A 21292-nucleotide genomic window follows, 5' to 3' on the forward strand; every position below is an offset into this window, starting at 1 on the left:
TTCACTCGGTATCTGGATTCAGTGTTTGGAGAGACGGCAAAAACAGTCAGAGATTCTGACATGTCTGAAATGTCAACTTCGTGACACCTGTTACTAAAGTGCTGGATGTACAGTAACATTTGTTCATCTGGACGTTTTCAGTGGGAGAAACATCAGGGCTGGACTGGGACAAAAAATCAGCCCGGGCATTTTGACTAGTGACCGGCCCACCATGGTATTATAGGAAAAGCCATAAAGCCTTTACAATAAACTTAAACCTACACCATCCTCCCTATTCTGGTATTCTAAACAGTACTTAGCAAAAATATAAAACAACCTAATTTATAATTACATATACCTCACTAATAGGGTTGCCAACTCCCAGCAAAAAAAGAAAAGAAAAAAGTAGGGAACCACTCCCCCACCCTCGGCCTCAAGATGCTTAACTGACAAAAACGTTTTAATTTAATGCACTTATAAAGCAAATGCACAGAAATCTATTATTTTTCTCCAGTAATTAAATAGATTCAACATCTTTCTTCAGCAGAATCGCAGACTGCACAGATGGTACGTTCCCAAAGGAAAGACTACTATAACTTACTAGGATATATACTAGACTTAATATTTACTGAATACAATAATGGATTTCTATACATTTTAATCAGATGAAAACTTTGGTTGTAAGATTCAGATAATTATTTGTTAAAAGTGAGACATTTTAAATGAGAATACGAAAGAAAAGTATTACTTTGTGCCCCCCTCTCCCTGTTAATGCCCTACCTGCCCCCTGGCAACACTTTGCTAGACCCGCCCCTGCACAGTTACCAGCTGTCAGCTACTTAGAAAAGGATCCTGGTGTTATTTGTCTCTCAGAAACAGTTCATAACTTCAACTCATCCATGTCACCTAAAAGGTAAACCTGTTTCTCCATCACCTGTTCAGCTCTGATGATTCAGTAAGGACATCTCCTGGTTTCATCTTCATGTTCCCCTCTCACCACATATCCAAACCGACATCATGACCAGCAGCTTTACAGCTGTGGCTCCAGCAAACATCAGCTGATACTAGAAATTAATATTAAATAAATTCTAACAACAGCTGATCAAGCTTAAACGTGCTGCTGTTGTTTAGCCCGACCTCCGCCAGTTTCCTGTTTCTGGCGCAGAGAAAAGCCGATCAGCTGATCATTGATCAGTTTCATGATTGAATTAGCAACTTTCTAGCTGAAGTAGTACGGCACAAATCGCGTTCCTTTTCACCTCAACTTTAAAGTTCGACCTCCTCGGCTGTAATTGGTCCAGCCCAGAGTCGATCATGAACAACTGGCCAATCCACCACCGTTCATTTATACCGTTAAAAAGAAAAGAAATAGAACCCCATCGGCCCATAAAAATGAAAAATGACGAGCGGCCCACCGGGCAAATGCCCGGTATGCTCGATGGCCAGTCCAGCCCTGAGAAACGTTTCTTCATCATCAGGTGACGTCTTCAGTCCAGCTGACGGCAGGTTTCCAACCTTATAACGACGACTCAAACCAGCACCACTGATGAACAATGGGCTGGGAGGTCAGTTTATGATCATTAATATGCATGACCATTGATCAACAACCACTGATCAATAACCATGAGTCCCATTCACAGAGAGTTGGGGAATGGCTGCAATCACAGCATTGTAAGGTGGTGACAGATGTACCCTTAGGCCCCTCCTCCATTCAGAGATGGTCTTTCCCTTTCCATGTAAATGGCCTCCTCCTAATTCAAATTTACAAACAACTGTATGGTCCTTAAAAACAACTAACTAAGGGAAACACTGAAGAAGGTCAGGATGGAAGAATATGTCAGCACAATATGTGAGCGCACAGAAGGTTATCTAAACATTACTGTTCAGTCCTTGACTTAACTCGATAAATCCATTTAGGAAAACCTCCAAACTGAACACATGCACAACAGATCAATTTGATCCTGAATCCATCCCAGCACTATGACATGGTAGAAAGGAAGAAAGCTCTTCGGTACAACAAAACATTAAATAGTTAAACTAAACATAATGTCACCATTACAAGTCCAGCAGTTGGCGATCAACTGCTTTTGTATTCATGCTCTATCCTGTTATTGTATTTTCTCCTTTTTTACCTCCTGCCTGCCAGCTTAGACATAACTGTAATAATATAAATAAGACTGACAGAAATGAATACATAAACAGATAAAAATAACACGTGAACAACAGGAGCCTGTAGTGAATTTGTAGAGCTCATCTTGGAAAATTACTGATTACAATTCTGATTGCAAAAGCTGCCAGACAAGACAGGCTAAACTAAAAATAAACAAGCAAGCAAAAACTTATCTGGGAACCATCTCTATATCTGCGTCTCTCTCCATCGCCTAGTTTGGGAGTCACCGAGTGCTCCGATTACCACTGGGACCACTGTTACCTTCACCCTCCACATCTTCTCCAGCTCTTCTCTGAGCTCTTGGTATTTCTCCAGCTTCATCTCGTGTTCCTTCTTCCTGATGTTGCTGTCATTGGGAACCGCTACATTGATCACTACGGCCGTCTTCTTCTGCTTCTCTACCACCACTATGTCCGGTTGGTTCCATCACCATTTTGTCCGTCTGTATCTGGAAGTCCCACAGGATCTTAGCTCGGTCATTCTCCACCACCCTTGGGGGCATCTCCCATTTTGACCTCGGGACTTCCAGGTTATACTTGGCACAGATGTTCCTGTACACTGTGCCGGCCACTTGGTTATGGCGTTCCATGTATGCCCTGCCTGCTAGCATCTTGCACCCTGCTGTTATGTGCTGGGTTGTCTCAGGGGCATCTTTACACAGCCTGCACCTGGGGTCTGGCCTGCTGTGATGGACCCCTGAAACCCTCCATGCATCGTCAGGAGCTTTCTTGTCTTCTATCTCCTCCTTTGGCCAACTTACTATCCCAGCAGGGTACCTGATCACAGGCAGGGTGTAGGTGTTGATAGATGGTTGCAGCTTTCCTAGCGGCCTCTTCATGGTTCCCATTTGCCTGTGGGATCCCCAAGTACTCTATGTCTGCAATGTTGCCTTCTGGTAGTTTGATCCCCTCAGTTCTGACTACCTTCCCTCTTTGTTACCATCCGACTACACTTCTCCAGTCCGAACGACATCCCGATGTCAGTGCTGTATATCCTGGTAGTGTGGATCAGTGAATCGATGTCTCGTTCACTCTTGGCATACAGCTTGATGTCATCCATGTACAGGAGGTGACTGACAACTGCTCCGTTCTGTAGTCGGTATCCGTAGCCAGTCTTGTCAATGATCTCACTGAGGGGGTTCAGGCCTATGCAGAGCAGCAGTGGGGACAGAGCATCTTGGTAGATCCCGCACTTGATGGTGGGAAAAAGTCACTGGCCATTCACCACATGACAAACACTAAGAGCTTGATCTTTACGATCTAGAAATAACACTCCCAGTTCGACACAATCATTTAGTCCTTTGGAGCCCACAAAATGGAAAAAAGATAAATAACAAAAATAGAAAAGTATATTCAGCAGTGAAGTGTGTTACACCTGGAATGTAAAAAGATTATCTTCTAAAATACGTAGCTAGAAAGTGAGCTGCATCCACATCCTGTGTGAAGCTAATCTCTCTGTTGAGGTTTGGTCCGATGCCTATACTTATGTTACTTATGTAACGGTGTATTGTGAATGTTTTCCTCCCTCTTTGTTAAAGTTTTAAATGTACTGAATGAAAAGTTGCTTTGCTCACCTCTTTGGGTTATCGTCCAGTCCTCTCCTTTGCGGATGGACCCAGTGCTCCAGCTGCTGAATGGAGTTGGTCCTGGACAAACCCTTTTCTGGCTCCTGGACTGGAGCTGGAGACTTTACGGGAACCCTGGCCAGGTTGCCATCCACCTCTGTGGGGCTGCAGTCCCTTCGCTGCTCGCCTGTTCCACACCCTGAGCCACTGACCTGTGCAGGTTTCTGGGCGCTGATGTTGGCCTGGTTCTGACGAGACGCAGACACCGCAGCTGCGATGGCGGCAGCCTGGGCTGGTTGTAGCTTGATGCTGTTGATTTTAGTCAGAGCCCTGTCGGTGCTCGGATCTCTCTGAAAGCCGTATTTATCACAAACCGTAGCACATTTCTCTGCGTCCCTCAGAGTCGCGTATTTATCCCCCTCTCGAAACGAGCTGTATCTCTTGATTTCTTTCATAGTGCTGTATTTGTCCATAACTTGTATAGTGCCATATTTATTATCCTTCTCCCTCATAGTGCTGAACCTTTCAGTTTCCTTTAATGACAGCTGTCTCTTGACCTCCTTTTGAGAGAGGCACTTTTTTCCATCTTTCTGGAGCGTGTGTCGATCGCCTACTTTCTGCAGCGCGTACTTTTCTCCGTCTTTTGCGAGCAGATACTTCTCCCCATCTTTGGAGGGTGCGTACTTTTCCTCAGCCGGCGTCACCGCGTGTTTATCATCCGTTTTACGGACGCCGCACTTCTCCAGATCTCTGTGAATGGTGTACACTTTTTCATCTTTCTGCAGCGAGTATTTCTCCCCATCCTTTCTCAGGAGGTACTTTTCTCCATCCTTGTGCAGGAGATACCTATCTCCATCCTTCTGCAGCATGTAGCTCACGCCCTCTTTCTTCAGAGAGTACCTTTCTCCCTCCCTCTGTAAGGTGTAGTACTCTTGCTCCCTCTGGTCATTGTGTTTCACAACATCTTTTTGCCATTTGTCGTCGACCTGCGACAGGGAATGTTGACACCCAGGTTCTCGATTGCGTTCGTTGTTCTGGATCTCGGGCCGTGTGAGGACTCTGTGGTTCAGCAGGTTGTTCAGCTCTTGAGGTCTCCGCTGGTCCCCTTTCAACTTGTCCGTTCTGTGACAGAAAAAACAGGAAGTGGAATTCAACAAAATAAGGAAAGACACATTTATTGTAACAATCCCTGTGTGAGTGAGACAGCTCCTCTCGCCTTCTGTCAGTCAACCTTTTCGAGTCCACGATTTCTCAGAAGTTTCATATTTTTGTCAAAAAAACCCTCTAATGATGCAAAACTGCAGGGAGTATGTACTCAGTAGAGTTTCTTTAATTACTTAAAAGTATCCTTTATTTAGAGCAGAGCCTTAATGAAGCATCGCAATGAACAAATACAGAATAATACAGATTCGAGCATTGATGTGTTGTTTTTTTAAGGAGGTGGCACTACACAATGTTTTTTCTTTCATGATCACACAGAACATTTGAGCACTCAGATCAGAGATGAGCCACCACCCACTAATCTGGAAGATCTCTAAAGGCGAGCTGTGTTATTTGGCACCAAGACACTGGCAGAAGCTTAAGTCCAGAAGTCCTGAAGACTTGGAACTGCTGCAGATCACTTTAATCGCTTTGTGACTACCTGTCTATGAAAAGCGCTTAATAAATAAACTTACTTACTTACATCCCTCTCCTGTCATCAGTTTGTCATTTGTACCTTCTCAGACCACCATCAGCAGCTACCCATCACTTCAACTTGGGAGAACCCCACAAGCCTACTGCTTAGATCTTCAGGTCCAGCATATTTATAGATGCTCATTTCTTCAACATCTAAAACTGTGACTGGAAAACCTGACCCTTCAATTACAAACTAATACTGCATGTACATGTAATACTGTTGATCCACAGAATCTGTGAGGGTCTCATTCGCCGAGCACTCACGAATAGTGAAAAAACACAAATTTTGGATGTGGTCAAAAAATGTCTATAAATGCCAGTTTTTATCGTTTAAACCCTAAATATGCATTTGGGTGGCATCAAAAGATAAACTTTTCCAATGTGGGAATGCTGGACTCCACCTGCCAAAGATGCAATAAGGAGAGATGAATGAAACAACCCGCCTCAGACTACAGGGGCGTTTCCTCATTTTCCTCTACGGTTCCTTTGTGATCTCTCTACAGTCCTAAAAATGTATATAGTACTAATTTTAATATGGAAATTTTGCTGAATTTACAGGAGAGGCCCCGGGGCAGACCCAGGACACGCTGGAGAGATTATATCTCTCGGCTGGCCTGGGAACGCCTTGGTGTTCCCCCAGATAAGCTGGAGGAGGGGAGAGGGAGGTCTGGGCTTCTCTGCTGCCCCCACGACCCGGCCCCGGATAAAGTGGAAGAAGATGGATGCTGAATTTACGTTCGTGCTTATTTTGTGAATTTTAAATAAATTAAAACTTACAATTATTTATATTTTAAATTTATAATTTATTTAATTATTTAAGAATTTCTTTGCTCTTATTAATTAAGCATTAAAATGCCTGAAAAGTTATATATTGCTACAAAAAAGCCATAAAAATTATGACAGATATTTGCAGTTTCTGCCAAATTGTGGGAATTTAATTATAAGGAAAAATCCACCAACTCTGAACCGCGACTTTGAGCGGGTATACTGTGTTACATTACAATATTATTTATATCAACACAGAGTGGTTAGTCATATGTTGGATCATCATTATGTTAGGGATTAATGTAACTATATGGCACAATAACAACAACTACTTGATGGGTTTGGCTCACATGGACCACACTAAGTGTCAATAAATGATAATCTGTTTAGTGTAACTGAACCTGACCAGTAAGCGCACGTATTGGGTAGTTTACCTAATCAGTAAGTACTTAAGGAAAATTACCCCAGTGTGATGGTTCCCAGCTATAACACACAGTCCCGAGTGTCACACCTGAGCAGCATACAGCGTTACTCTAAGACACTGAAGCTCAGTCAGAGCTTAGACTGATTACTGCATCTTTGCTGCCATGTCAGTTGTTATCTAATGGATCTTCTACTATTGTTTTGAACAGGAAAAACACATGAAAGTCAATATGTGACGCTGAGTACCCAGCCACACGGGGTCACAGGCCAGAGCATTCCTAGTGCCGGTCCCAAGCCCAGGTAAATGAGGAGGGTTGTATTAGGAAGGGGATCCGATGGAAATTTTGGCCAAATCAAAACATGCGGATCACAAAGAATGAGCTTTCCATACGGGGCCTGGGTTAACAACGACCACCTCCAGTGTTGTCGGCTAACAGGATGCCGGTGGAAACTGTGCTACTGTTGGCCGAAGACAAAGGAAGAGGAAAGGAGGAAGGTGTGTTCGGTGGCAACAAGACAGAAGGAGAGGCAGGAGTGAGGAGGTGAGATTAGGGACCATAGGGACTATGACTGGCAAAGGCAGAGAGCTGGCTGATTAGAAGGAAAGAAGGAAGGTAGATATATGCGTCTACAGGAGAACATGGGCATTGGAGGTGGGTTCAGAGACTAATGTTGTGACGGTAAAGAGAGTGTCGGACAACATCATGAGTTGTGTTTGAAGCTGGAAATTGTCAGCTGGCAGAGATAAAGGGGTAGAGTGTGTCCCCCGAGGAAGAGGGAAACGTAATTTGAGCAGATTTCAGTGGACATGTAGCTGAAGGGAACAGGTGATGTTAGGCAAGTATGCTGCTAAAGACAGAAATACAGAAGGACACATAATAGTAGATTTTAGCATGGAAAGAAGAGGAAGAGAGGAAGGTGCACAGATGGACTACATCATATACACAAGGTGCAACTGGAAAGAGAGAGGAGACTGCAAGCTAGCAGCAGGGGAGAATGTAGCCAGGCAGCTTCGGGTGAAAGCAGTGGTGGAAGTAGACTGTTGGACAGAGTTCAGGAAGACGTTGAGACAGGCTCTGGGGGGTAAGGAAAAGTTACCAGATGACTGGCAACGTTGTAGTGCTAAGGGAAACTAGCAAGAAGTTGTTCAGTGTATCCTCTGGACCGAGGACAGAAGAAAAGTGTCACGATCCTGGGTCTTTTGACCCAGCGTTTTGAGTTTTAGTTTATGTTTAAGCCCTTCAGGTTTTCTAACTTCATTTTTTATCATGCCTAGGTTGTTATAGTTCTTTGTTATTAGATTCCCCTTGTGTCTTCCACCCATGTTAAGTCTCCTTTGCCCTTCATGTGTTTCATGTCTGTGTCTTACGTTGTCTAGTTCAGGTTGTCATGTCTGCGTCTTATGTTTCCTGTTTTATTTTGAAGAGGTCTGGTGTTCCTGTGTTCATCGTGTTTAGTTTTACTCTTCCACTGTGAGTCGTTATGTTCATGTGTGTCAGCTGTCCCCATGTGTTCCCACTTCTCTCATTAGCCTTCTGTGTGTATTTAGTCTGTGCGTTCTCATTCAGTCTTTGTCGGATCGTCTGTGTTGTTCCCATGCCAAGTCCTGCGTTCAGGTTTTCATATATGCTCATCATCATCGCCATGTTTAGAGTTTTGTTTGTTTTTCTGTTTGCCAGGGTTTTTCATAGTTCGTGCTTCCTTTCTAGTTTACCCAGTTTAGGTTATTGCTTAGTTTGCTTTGTTTTTGCCCTTTTATTTTGTACTGTTCTGTCTGCCTTAATAAACAGCTCATCATCAGTTAAGTTTGAGTTTTAGAGTGTCTGCACCCGGGTCCACTCTTCACACTCCACGCAGTTTGCCAAACTGCGTGGAGTGTGAAGATGAACACGATGAACACAGGAACACCAGACCTCTTCAAAATAAAACAGGAAACATAAGACGCAGACATGACAACCTGAACTAGACAACGTAAGACACAGACATGAAACACATGAAGGGCGAGGGAGACTTAACATGGGTGGAAGACACAAGGGGAATCTAATAACAAAGAAGTATAACAACCTAGGCATGATAAAAAATGAAGTTAGAAAACCTGAAGGGCTTAAACATAAACTAAAACTCAAAACGCTGGGTCAAAAGACCCAGGATCGTGACAAAAAGGAGACTTGGTGATTAATTCAATTCAATTTTATTTATACAGCGCCAAATCACAACAACAGTCACCGCAAGGCGCTTTGTATTGTAAGGTAGACGAGTAAGTACAACAAGGCACTCAAAAGAAGACGTTAGCAAAGAAAAGCTAGAATAGTCAGGAAGAAGAAGTACTGGGAGTCTCGGCATACAGCACAGAGAGAGTGGCAAAGGAAAAAGCTTAAACTGAGTTGTATGTGAGGCTGGGCGCTAAGTAAAGGGAAAAGGACTCATACTGACTGGACAGGGAAGAGCGCGAGCTGGAAAGGATGTGCAGCACCTTCGGTTGATTAAGTCCAGAAATGTGCTAACACGTAAAGACAGTGTGTGAAGATGATTAATGTAGAAAATGAAAAAGAGACGAAGACGGAGGAAGGACAGTTATCAATAAGGATGATTAGTAAGGAGGAAGTGAGGGCAGCTATGAAGAGGATGAAGAGTGGAAAGGTGCTTGATCCAGATGACATACCTGAGGGCAGAGAAAAAGAGGGCAGTGGAGTTTTTCACCAGGCTACTTAACACAATTTTGGAAAGTAAGTGGGTGATGAAGAAATGGAGAAGTGTGCTGGTACGGTTCAAGGACAGCTTTTATTTCACCAACATATGTCTGACTAACAAAACCTTGGCTTGACGAGTAACGTATCGGAGGACTGGACTAGCCTGAAAGTGGGTTCTTCACCTTGCTTCATTAACTGCGGTGGCCGGGTTATAAAGTTATGCACTGTCGGCATGCTTTGTTTTAGTTTAATTAATCCCTCGGGATAAAGCCAATGGACCAAACTATGAAACTATGAGAAAGAGCTGCTGAAGCTCGGTGACAAAGATTAGCAAGCATCAGTACGGCTTCACTGCAGAAAGATGTTCACTTAAAGAGAAAAAGTAGGAAAGGCCAACAGTCTTTCTGGATCTAAAGAAAGCCTTTGATAAGGTGCCAAGAGAGCCCAGTGGGACAGCAGTGCGGTGGTAGGAGTGACAGGTTCACAGTACAGGTGGGATTACATCAGGGGTCTGCTCCTATGTTTGAAGACTACATTCTGATCTGTGGTGAGAGTAGAAGCAGGTGGAAGTAGGTGGAGGTGGAGCCCAGAGAGGTGGAAGTATGCACTGGAGAGAAGAGGAACGAATGACAGTAAAACCAAGACAAATACACGCGGGTAGAAGGCGTAGAGATAGTACAGATAGAAGAGCCATCCACAGCAACAGACCGCACAAGAGAGGTGAAGCAGGGAGTGGATGCAGGTGGAGTCAGCAGAGGCAAAGTTCAAGGATGGTCTGTGATGGTAGTGAGGCCTGCAATGATATATGGTTTGGAGAGGCTGAGTTAAAGTTGTTTTCATTGGAAGTGACCAGGATGAACAGCATAAGCTCAGTTTGAGCGGTTTGGGGATTAAGTTAGCGAGGCGAGGCTGAGATGGTTTGTGCAGAGGAGGGGAAAAAAGAAAAAAGGAGCCCAGAGAAAACAATCATGGACGTAGTGGAGGAGGACAAGCACAGGGTGGGTATGGTGGTGAGCCGCAAAGGGAGCAGCCGAACGAAGACGACTGTGACGTCGTACGGATATACCAGTGACTAAAGATGTGCAGAGGCTTCTGTGTGCTCTGGAGTTTTCATGATGTGCAACAATGTCTGAAAACACAAAGACCAACTCTGCTGGCTCTAATACGTTTGTGGGACATGTGTGCCCTGTTTCTCCCCTTTCCTGTGCTACTCCATGTTCTGCTCTGCAGCATCAAAATACCAGTCATTTGTAGTAATTCGATGTAAAAGTTAAATCGGGGAAGAACTACAGGATAGAACAACGTTTCGGCATGTATACATGGTCAAGCAAACCACCTGCACCAACTGCATACTTATTCTGATAAGTCCTGGTATTCCTAATGCTTTCCTGTTCTTAGAGGGACTATCACAGCCACATTACCAAAATGATACATGCTTTTTTCAGCACAAACAGCTTTGAATTGCCTGTTGCAAATCATGCCTGCATGACTCATTTAAATACTCCTTTTCTTCTAACTTCATGCTCTGAAAAGGACAGCGCGTGTCTCTGACTTTCTGGAGCTGAATCTGGACAGTCGTGTTTAAATGCTAAAAGGAAGTTTCGTGGTGTCAGAAACAATAAATTGGGCTCAAATGTTGTTGCTTCATGCTAGTTAAGGATAAAACTCTTGATTCGATCCTTTCAGAGGCTGTGATGTCTGTGAAGGTTCATCCAGGTCATCCAAGCTCCTTAGACTTTGAGGCCATAAAACACACCATAAATGAGGCCCCTGTGATGTGTGGGATATAAAACAACGCTCCACGTTGTAGAACTGTGTCACTGCACAGTAGGTGTACCTCACATCTGCACACCATCTTATCTGTCTGACATATCCCTGTGGTTAGCACCAACCTTCTGACTGGTTCAGTGTGGACGAGAGCAGCGTCTGTCATGACTTTCATCCAGGACTCCATCTCTTTGGCTGTGTCAGTGCAGAAGTAATATGTCCGCATGTTGGGGTGCGTGGCCTGAGTGAAGACAGAGGGAGAGCGATAATAAGATAAAACAGAAGTGCGAGAACCAAATCTGGATCATGACTTTATCACAAGTATCACACTGAACTGCCCAACACACAACTTTCTATGTGTATGTACAAGTATACACACATCTATGTAAGAAAAACCTATTTTTTATGTATTAGCATTTTTAACCATGAAATTCAGACACAGCCTCTCAACTAAAACTGACAGTAAAATGTTTGATATCAGTCTGGTGTGGTCAAGTGTGTGCACGAGGCAGGACACGGGATCTGTTGGGGTATTTCTACAAATGGACGCCTCTTTCAGTCTCAAACCTCTGATCAAACCTTTGGGGGTCAGTACATTAACCTCGTCAAGGTGAAACTTTGAGACTTTCTACCTTTTTTACATCTATAACTTGCACACTGTGAACCCTGTGAATACCCTAACCCTACCCCACCCCATCCAATCACAGCAGATGGCCCCGCCCCTCCCTGAGCCTGGTTCTGCCGGAGGTTTCTTCCTGTTAAAAGGGAGTTTTTCCTTCCCGCTGTCGCCAAAGTGCTTCTCATAGGGGGTCATGTGATTGTTGGGTTTTCTCTCTATGTATTATTGCAGGATCTACCTTACAATATAAAGCGCCTTGAGGCGACTGTTGTTGTGATTTGGTGCTGTAGAAATAAAACTGGATTGAATTGCTGTCACATGAAAATAAAAATCAATAAAAATGAAAAGTTAGTTACAAAGTAGCATGGATTGTTGCCATCAATAATAATAACATGACAAACCTTTAAAAAATGTAACTAGTGTTTACCTTAAAGGCATATTTCCTGCTGATGTGGTCATCCACCGACAACATAGATATGTGAAAACTGGGCAACAGGATGCTTCCTAGGATGCTATCCTCTTTTTCATCTGCAGCAACGAAAGAGAAAAGTCTGCAGGTTGAAACATATTTATGGCAGCAATCTGATTCAATAAGGTTTCAGACTGGGAGATTTGTGGGTTAGACTGGTACAAAATATTCTTCTTCTGTTTGTGTTATGTTTGCTCTTATTAGTACGTGTCAATCAAATGCATGGCCCAGAATGATAGGAGATAGCGTTGATATTTAAATATTTGTTTATCAAGCTGTAAAGATTCCCAGGAAGAACGAGGAGGGAGAAATAGCCTTTGGAAGAAGGAACATCGTTGGATAAATGTCGACATAAAGTACATAAACTTCCCTGCAGCATGGCTTCCTTAACTGCAGCTTGAAGTTGTGTTGGGATTAGCGGAAACCAGTGGTATTTGTGAATCCGCGAAGTAATAACCAGTGCTTTCAGTTTTTTGAATTATATTTCCTGAGGTTTAAAACCTGGAGTCACTGTTAGAGATATTTAGTAGATGTTTTCATAGTGAATCTGTGCCCTGCTGTAAAGAGCTGAAGTAAGAGAAACGAGGCAAATGAAGAAGAATGCAATATCAGTATATTTAATCATTATATACTGATTTTGCCATACATATTACAAAATTCTCCAAATGAAATTGAATGACGCCTCATGACAAAATCCTTGTAACAATAACAGCTGTGATGGTTGCAGCTGTGATTCTGTCACCTCTGTGCAGAATCATGTTTCATGCGATCTAAAGGCAGCACAGTGCATGCACTGCGGCACAAAACCACAGAGCCTCCAACGCGCATTACTGTTTGCTTTAGCCGAGGCGCTGTGGCTGCTCTGGCTCGTCCCTGACGCTGAATGGCTCCGGCTGGCTTACAGAGCCGACATCTCAACGTTATCAGGTAAGAAAGCAGTGAGGAGGCGATATGTGACCTCTGTAAACACTTTGCTGTTGAGTTTATGATCTCAGTCAATCGTCATATTTCATAAAAATTTAATCTTGTTCATATTATGTTTCAGACGATTATGGGCTATGATTGGCTAATGACTGATGAATAAAAACTTGTTCTCGATGTTTCAAAATGGGACTTAAAAACTCTTTATGTTAAATATGTTACAAGTAACAGTTATTTCTAAATAGTAAGTTTTAATTCATTCTGTGGTTTGTGGGACACAAACAACTGAAGAAAGTTTAGTATAAAAAAGAAATGGGTTGTAGTAGTTATAACAACAACAACGATGCTTTGGATGTGTCAATTTTTGGTTGGATCAATTAAATCTGGCAGATTTACTAAATTTGGACTCCAAGTTAATTAAAGCTGAGTGAAATTTAATTCATGGATCCATGTCATGTTCATCTTAATCAAGATAAAGTATACTTATGTTTTTAAATGGAAATTTGGTGGCATGATAAAATGATGTTCATTCGACAGATGACTATAATAATAATAATAATAATAATAATTATGATACATTTTATTTAAAAATGCCTTTCAAGACAACCAATGACACTTAATAATAGAATAAAACATGTAATAGAACGAAGACAAAATGAAGAACAATAGAAACAAAAGCACAAGATTAACAAACAGTGGGTAATGCAGGCAGCTGAGTTTTGAACCAGTTGAAGCTTATGGAGGTATTCTGGGGGGAGACCATGCAAGAGAGAATTACAATAGTCAAGGCGGGAGATAACGAGACTGTGGACAAGGATGGACGTAGGCTGGGTGGAAAGAGAAGGATGTAATCTGTTAATGTTGCGTAGATGGAAGTAGGCAGAGCAGGTGAGATTATTGATGTGAGATTTAAAGGATAGTGAACTGTGTAGGATGACCAAGGCTCTTAACCTGAGGAGAAGGGAAAACTGTGGAGTAATCGATAGAGAGAGAGAGAAATGGTTCGCCTTCAAAAGGTTGGATTTGGTGCCAATAGGGAGGATTTCAGTTTTATCCTCATTAAGCTGGAGAAAATTAGAGCTGAACCAGGATTTCAGTTCAGATAGACATTCTGTAAGGGAAGAAGGTGGGAGGAATCAGGCCTGCAGGAGAGATAACTGGGTGTCATCAACAAAACAGTGACAGTGGAGATCAAATGTGTGGAGAATGGTACCAAGAGGATGTACATTATGAAGAGAAGAAGGCCTAAGACTGAGCCTTGGGGTACACCAGAGGTGACCGGGAAAAGACGAGAGCGGGATGATTTCAGGTGAATAAACTGGGAGCGGTCAAGGAGACATAACTGGAACCAGGCTAGGGTGTGAGAGACAGTGTCGAAGGCTGAGCTCAGATCCAAAAGGACGACTTTGTAAGATCACCTGCTCAGTGATTTCATTATGTTTCTAAAGAAATTAAAGAAAACTTCATTGTTGGATTATATTAGTGCTTTTTTGTGGTGATGGATTTGCAAACTGACAGAGAATAACTGACTTGTGGTATAACTGACACGACAGGTAACTTACTGTTACCTTAAAACATGAGCTTTATAAATAGTTAATGTCTAATCACTGGGAATAAACTGAGATCTGCTTATCAAATTGCACCTCTGAAAACTATGATTTAAGTCTTTAAATGACGTCTCTGCCTCGCTCTGATAATACCAAAATTGGCAGTGTAAATGTAAATACACTAATTTATTTTATCTCGATGAGCTCTGCAGTAAGAGGGATGATTAACATCTTTGCCCTTACAGAAAGAATATAATTTACCACATTTCCAAGATCTCAACCTGAAGCAGCTCCTTAGAATAAAGCGACAGAGCCAGAAGGAGGCAAACGGAAAAGGAAAACGTTATTATCTGAAAGCTGCGCATGTCATTCCAGGCGATGTCTCTTCTCTGGCTAGCAAAGCCAATAAACATGCAGCTCTCCCCTCGGTTTGTCGTGTAAGCTGCCGATCGCACCTTGGAAGAAGCTAATTCATCAGCTTATGGAGATGGAAAAATCCCTCTGAAGGTGCAGAAAGCATTAAGGAGGAAAGAGGAGCTTTTATGAACGCAGTTCTAAATTTGTGATGTTGCACCACACGTGACCTCCAAGTAATAAAAACAGTACAACAAAACTGTTGATGTATTTTGTTATAACCATGTAAAGCACTTTGTGCTACATTTTTGTATGAAAAGTGCTTTATAAATAAAGATTGATTGATTGATTGAGAAGTTCGGCCATCCGGGAGGGGCTCAGAGTAGGGCCGCTGCTCCTCCACATCGAAAGGAGTCAGCTGAGGTGGTTCGGGCATCTGACAAGGATGCCTCCTGGGCGCCTCCTGGGTGAGGTGTTCTGGGCATGTCCCACCGGGAGGAGGCCCTGAGGCAGACCCAGGACACGCTGGAGAGATTATATCTCTCGGCTGGCCTGGGAACGCCTTGGTGTTCCCCCGGATAAGCTGGAGGAGGTGGCTGGGGAGAGGCAGGTCTGGGCCTCTCTGCTTAGGCTGCTGCCCCCGCGACCCGGCCTCGGATAAAGCGGATGAAGATGGATGGATGGATGATTGATTGATTGATTGATTATGTCAGCGTGTTGAAGTTGCTGGCCATGACAACGTTTTTACCACCACAGACTGATTCTTTGAAATGAAAGTAGAGCTAAATAAAGGTGTACTCACGCTTGTAATCAATATTGAGAGGACAGTATTCCATCACAGAGACGGAATGAAAACCATTATGATGCCGTGTGAGGGATAACAATCTGGCGTGTAAAACCTTTGCTGTATATTTATTACGACATTAGGCAAATATACTACTCAGAAATAAAGGCCTCGTATGTAAACAGTGAATATCTTCCACATCTTGATATTTGTAAACAGGTGTGAAAGGTAACCACGGTTGACAAGCCTCGAACTTTTCTTAAAGTGCCAACAGGAAGAGATGCATGTGTGTTTGTGTGTCCTCACCACGGTAGTAGAAGAGGCACATGTCAGACAGGACGAACCACCTCTTCTTCCACAGCTTCATGCCTGTACTGTCCTGAATGAGTCAAAGGTCATCAGTGAGACAAACTATAACAATTATAGAGAACGTTATTATTTTCAAACACACGTTCTCATCTTTTGCTTCCTCTTCAAGTCTTAACTGGCTCTTCTCCAGCCTTTCCTGTTAAACAGCCTCCATCACCTCCTCTTTGTTATCTCTTCTTAAAGCAGTGACAGATTTGCCTCAGTGGGTGCCTGAAGCAAAGACCTGTGCTCTGTTCGTGATGCCGACGCTCCCCTGGCACCTAATTACTGCATCAATGACAAGTTTTCAAGACCATTTGCTCACTTGGGTCTTTGGTACTTTCAGCAATATGATGCGTTGGCCACACTGATATCAGCTCTGCAGTGAAAGGGTTTGCTGGGTGGAGTTGACTAAAACTTGACGAGGGTCATCAAGCTTTATTCAGTCTTCACTGCTATGGTGAGAGGTCCACTAACCAGGCAAACACTGACCCACTACAGAGCTCCGTGGGGCACAACACTTAAAGAACGTGATAAATACAAGCTGATTCAGGGTGGTGTAGCAGTGAGGCGAAGACACATGGCAGGAATACCGTACTCCCATTTACTAACTGTCCATAGTCACTGTAGTGTTTGCTACAGCAGAGCTGAAAAATTCAATTCATTTTATTTACACAGTGCCAAATCACAACAACAGTTTCCTCAAGGTGCTTTATTTTATGAGGTAAAGTCCCCACAATAACAGAGAGAAAGCTGGGACAATCAAATGTCCCCCAATGAACAAGTCCTTAGGCAACAGTAAGAAGGTAAAACTCCCTTATAACAGGAAACAACCTCCGGCAGAACCAGGCTCATGGAGATAAGACGGGGCCTGATCATTCTGGATTTAATAGGGAGCCAATGAAGGGAAGCCAAAACAGGAGAGATCTGCTCTCTTTCTAGTCCCTGTCAGGACTCTTGCTGCAGCATTTTGGATTAACTGAAGGCTTTTCAGGGAGTTTTTAGGATAATAATGAATTACAGTCGTCCAGCCTGGAAGTAACAAATGCATGAACTAGTTTTTCAGCCTATCCCATCACTTTGTGAAAGGATATTTGGAATCTGTGGTCAGCCTCCTTTGGCCAGCTTATTATCCCAGCAGGTTACCTGAACACAGGCAGGGCGTAGGTGCCGACTGCCCAGGTTTTAATGGTTGCAGCTTTCCTAGCGGTCTCTTTGTGATTCCCATTTGCCTGTAGAATTCCTAAGTACTTCTAGTTGTGTCAGTGTTGCCTTCTGGTAGTACAATCACCTCATTTCTGACTACCTTTCCTCCCTTTGCAACCATCCAAATACACTTCTCCGGTCTGAACGATATTCCGATGTCATTGCTGTATAACCTGGTGGTGTGGATCACTGAATCAATAGAGGCATCATATGGTCATCATATGTTATTTCAGTATGCCCTATCTCCATCCTTGGTGGGGCTGTTCTCATATATTTCCCCGTGCCACTGAGCATAATCTTGGATGGTTCAATGGAGAACATCCACTTTATTCTCCTGGCTTCTGTCTCCAGTATCTTCAAGCAGCCAGCTAAGGCTGCGAGTCTTTGTTTGGCACTTTATTAGGCCACAGTTACAGACAGCTGTTGATACTTCTTAGGCAGCCCTTTCTTCATCACGCCTTTCAGCAGTTGCGACAGTTAGCTAACTACTCTGTACTGCCTTGATCTTAGCCTCTACTCTCCTTCACCATGGACGGTACTGCTCCTTGTGGCTGCTCGTGTTTAAGCACCTCGGGCGACTGTTGTGATTTGGCGCTGTATAAATAAAGTTGAATTGAACTGTAGCCAAGGATCTCAGTCATCACTGCTGCCATGCTGTAGACCAGCTAGTTGGTTTTAGTAATGGTCACAGCAGCGATTCTCCTTAATACGTACAGACCCATACATGATTACATGTTTATTACATTAGGTAAACTAAGCTGGTCCACTGACTGGTGAAATAGTCAACACAATCATGCAATATTTTGACTGGAAATCACTCAGAGACAACACAAAGTCATCTATATGGTGGCAGTCTGGACACCAGATCCAGTTCCAGAATTCCACAAATTCAACGACGTCCGATAAGCCTTCCTCACTACCTGTTTGTAAAGCCAGCTGCTCCTCACCACTGGGGCATTGGGGTTTCTCTTGATTGAATTGGACCTCTTGCCAAAGTTGTGGACTTTTCTGGAAGACCTAGAAGGCTGTTTAAAGACGTTGATAGATGATGAATGTAGAGAATTTGGATGCATAACATGTAACAACAGCTTCATAGAGAAAACATTAGATACATTTAAATGCACACAGTGTTTTAATAACAATTCACCAAGAAAATTAACCCCACAGACCTGTAAACAGAATTTATAAAATTACGAGCTGGTTACAGTGAAAATTGCCTTCTTGAAAAAGACTAAATTTACAGTTTAGTATTAAATATTACTATAAAACGAACTACATACAAAGTGTGTTTGAATGGCAGAGATGCAGAAATGTCATGGCTCAGTGTCTCACTGAGTCTCACAGGCCTGAACGTGCGCTGGAAGCCGTTTGTAATTCTTACCTTGTTTTAACAGCAGCTCACCACAAACAAGCACAAACAGACATTTTGGACTTTTGACTGTATTTCCAGAAGTTTTACAGCTTTTCCTACTGATAAAATCCTCTTTTATGGCCGTTCACACAGCAGAGTGATCAGGAATAATTAAATGACAGAAAAGTGTCACGCTCCCATGTCTCTCTGACTGGCCCACACTGGCTGCAGGTTTGGTTTGTGTTTTTCTTTCTCTCTCTCCTCCCCACTGTCTCCTGCCTGCCTGGGCGGAGCTTGTTACTGGGCTCTCACCTTTGGCCCACTCACCTGGGCTGATTGCCACCACCTGCTGATTATGCTGCTGCTATTTAAGGTGAAATCGCTGGCTTAAACTACCCATCGTCTCTGTATATAGATTCCCCGGACCTGTTTGCGGACGCCTAGCGACATTCCTGTGTAGTGATGGCCAAATGAAGCTTTCTGAAGCTTGTATTGAAAAACGGTTCATTACTCGAAGCTTTTCAACACAGTCCTCTCTGGTGACATCTGGTGGCCAAAAATATGAAGAGCAGCTTGAATCCACAAAATAAAACCAACCGCTTCATTATGACTGAACACTCTACAGAGCGGTGTCCTGTCTGATATTGGGCCGCCGTTGTGTTGCTTTGAACGTGTATTTTTTGGTGGTTAAAAAAATGTGTTTTATTTGTTTAATAGTTTTGACCAGTAAACTCTCCTTGTTCAAACATGCACCATGGTTTGGTCTTTCTTTGCTTGTGACTTCTTGATGTTGGTAAATACAATAATTGAAAAATATCACGCTACATATAATATATACATATAATAATGTACAACACATTATGGAGTATGCTTCTGCTGTGAGGTCTTGCCTCCATGCACGTATGCAATTAATCGCTAGACGGGTGTATTTATAAATAATATTATATTAGGGAAATGTTCCCAGACATATTTTTTGACCTGGGGGTAGAACTGATTGTGAAATGGAAAAGGAAAATGCTTATGAACTTGCAAATTAAAAACATGATGCATTTAAGGTAGCCCTTTTTCTTTTCTATTTAAGAAGAGAATTTGTTCCACTGTGCGATGGCCGAACCTGTTCCTTTTTCGTGGAGATAATTTCTCCTGCATTAAGGAAAATCCCTTCACATGGCACAGAGGAGGCTGGAGTGCAGAGAAACTGGTAGAGATGCAGTTATACAGTCTACCTGGGCCCCACCAACTATCAGCTAAAGAGAATAAATAAATTCAATTGCTGAACATTTTGGCAGACTAACATTTTCAGATTAATTAAACAATAAAATATTTTTACAACATTACATGTAAAGAGTCAAATGGAAGTTTTTCTACAGTTATTTAATGATATTTATGGAAGCAGATTTTTGACATTTTAAGTTTTTCCCGTTTTGAGATAAAATAAACACGCACAAAACAAAAGCAAACGACCAGAACACAAAGCTGGAAAACCCACCCGATTGACCAAAATCAACTCAAAATACTCCCACACAACAGAACCTCCTCTCTTCCTCGCTGGCTCCAAATCTCTCAGTAGAAATATCAGTGGTTCGCTATCTGTCACCATCAAAACACCACAAATCCCGCTAATGATTCATTTCCTTATAAACCACTGAATCAGACACCGAAGCAGTTAGGCTCTAAATGAAGCTTCGGACGTCACTGATCACGTGACTCTGGCCAAACAAATCAAGCTTCGACACAGTGCTTCTGAAGCACCGGAGCTTCAGCTTCAAGCGAGCCATCACTATTCCTGTGTGTGGCATTGTTAGTGGCCGAAGACGAGCGAGTGTGAGTGGAGGAAAAATGGTGGTGCGTTTCCCTTCCCTCTTCTCCCTGGAGCCCTGGACCCCCACCCAACTCACTACAGATATATATGTATAGCACTCGTGTGTTCCCTTTGTAAATAAATTAGACGTTTTGTCTTTAAGAATTGTGTCTGTTTGAGTTCGTTCCATCACCGTGACAAAATGTTTCTGGTTTTCAGTTTCTACTATAGAAATTTCTTTTTTCTTTTATGACAAAATTGAAAAAAACAAAAATAAAAGTGGACAGTCTGGTCTATCAGAGCCTTTTCTGTAATTTTTCTTACAGTTTAAGTCCAAAGAGTCATGCAGACAGATTTGTTTCTTTGTCACAGCAGCTGCTTCTTCATCATGTAGAAAATCAGTTAAATATGTAACTTTTGACAGAAAGTCACCTCCTTTCCCACTTTGACCTTAAGTGGAACTTAAGGTCAAAGTGGGCTGATGTAAAATGAGTTTGACACCCCTGATTTAACTTAACAAGAGTCTGGTTGTAAATGAGGCTCTCACACAAAAACAGCAGCCTATGCAGCTACATAAAACAACAACTCGGTGCAAAATGCACGATAAGGTCAAATAAGGTCATCCACAAGTACATCAAGAAGATGGCAAGAACTAAAGGCTCAGTGAATACCTCAGGCAGCAGAAACCCAAGAAAGACGAGGAACCATCATGGAAGGACAGGCCCCTGCACGGTTTGTACCACCGGCAGATAGAGGAGGTGGCTGATATCCAGAAATCCTACCAGTGGCTGGACAAAGCTGGACTGAAGGACAGCACAGAGGCACTAATCATGGCAGCACAAGAACAAGCTCTGAGC

The 21292-nt window shown here is 42.9% G+C and overlaps 1 protein-coding gene across 8 annotated transcripts in view; it reads right to left on the reverse strand.

Moving 5' to 3' along the window:
- The window catches only part of LOC146368932 (pleckstrin homology domain-containing family A member 5-like), a 156816-nt gene that overhangs the window by 42703 nt on the left and 92821 nt on the right, over positions 1-21292 (reverse strand). For all 8 annotated transcript variants that reach the window (XM_084909252.1, XM_084909250.1, XM_084909254.1 and 5 more), the window contains 5 exons: positions 18204-18308; positions 16036-16108; positions 12082-12182; positions 11161-11276; positions 3723-4835 (listed from right to left, as the gene is read on the reverse strand). In XM_084909252.1, the coding sequence (XP_084765378.1) occupies positions 3723-4835; positions 11161-11276; positions 12082-12182; positions 16036-16108; positions 18204-18308 (1508 nt within the window). The remainder of the gene's footprint in view (positions 1-3722; positions 4836-11160; positions 11277-12081; positions 12183-16035; positions 16109-18203; positions 18309-21292) is intronic.

Source organism: Perissodus microlepis, chromosome 17, assembly GCF_051167445.1.
Source record: "Perissodus microlepis isolate ML-2025 ecotype Zambia chromosome 17, ASM5116744v1, whole genome shotgun sequence".
In the NCBI taxonomy this organism is placed as follows: Eukaryota; Metazoa; Chordata; class Actinopteri; order Cichliformes; family Cichlidae; genus Perissodus; species Perissodus microlepis.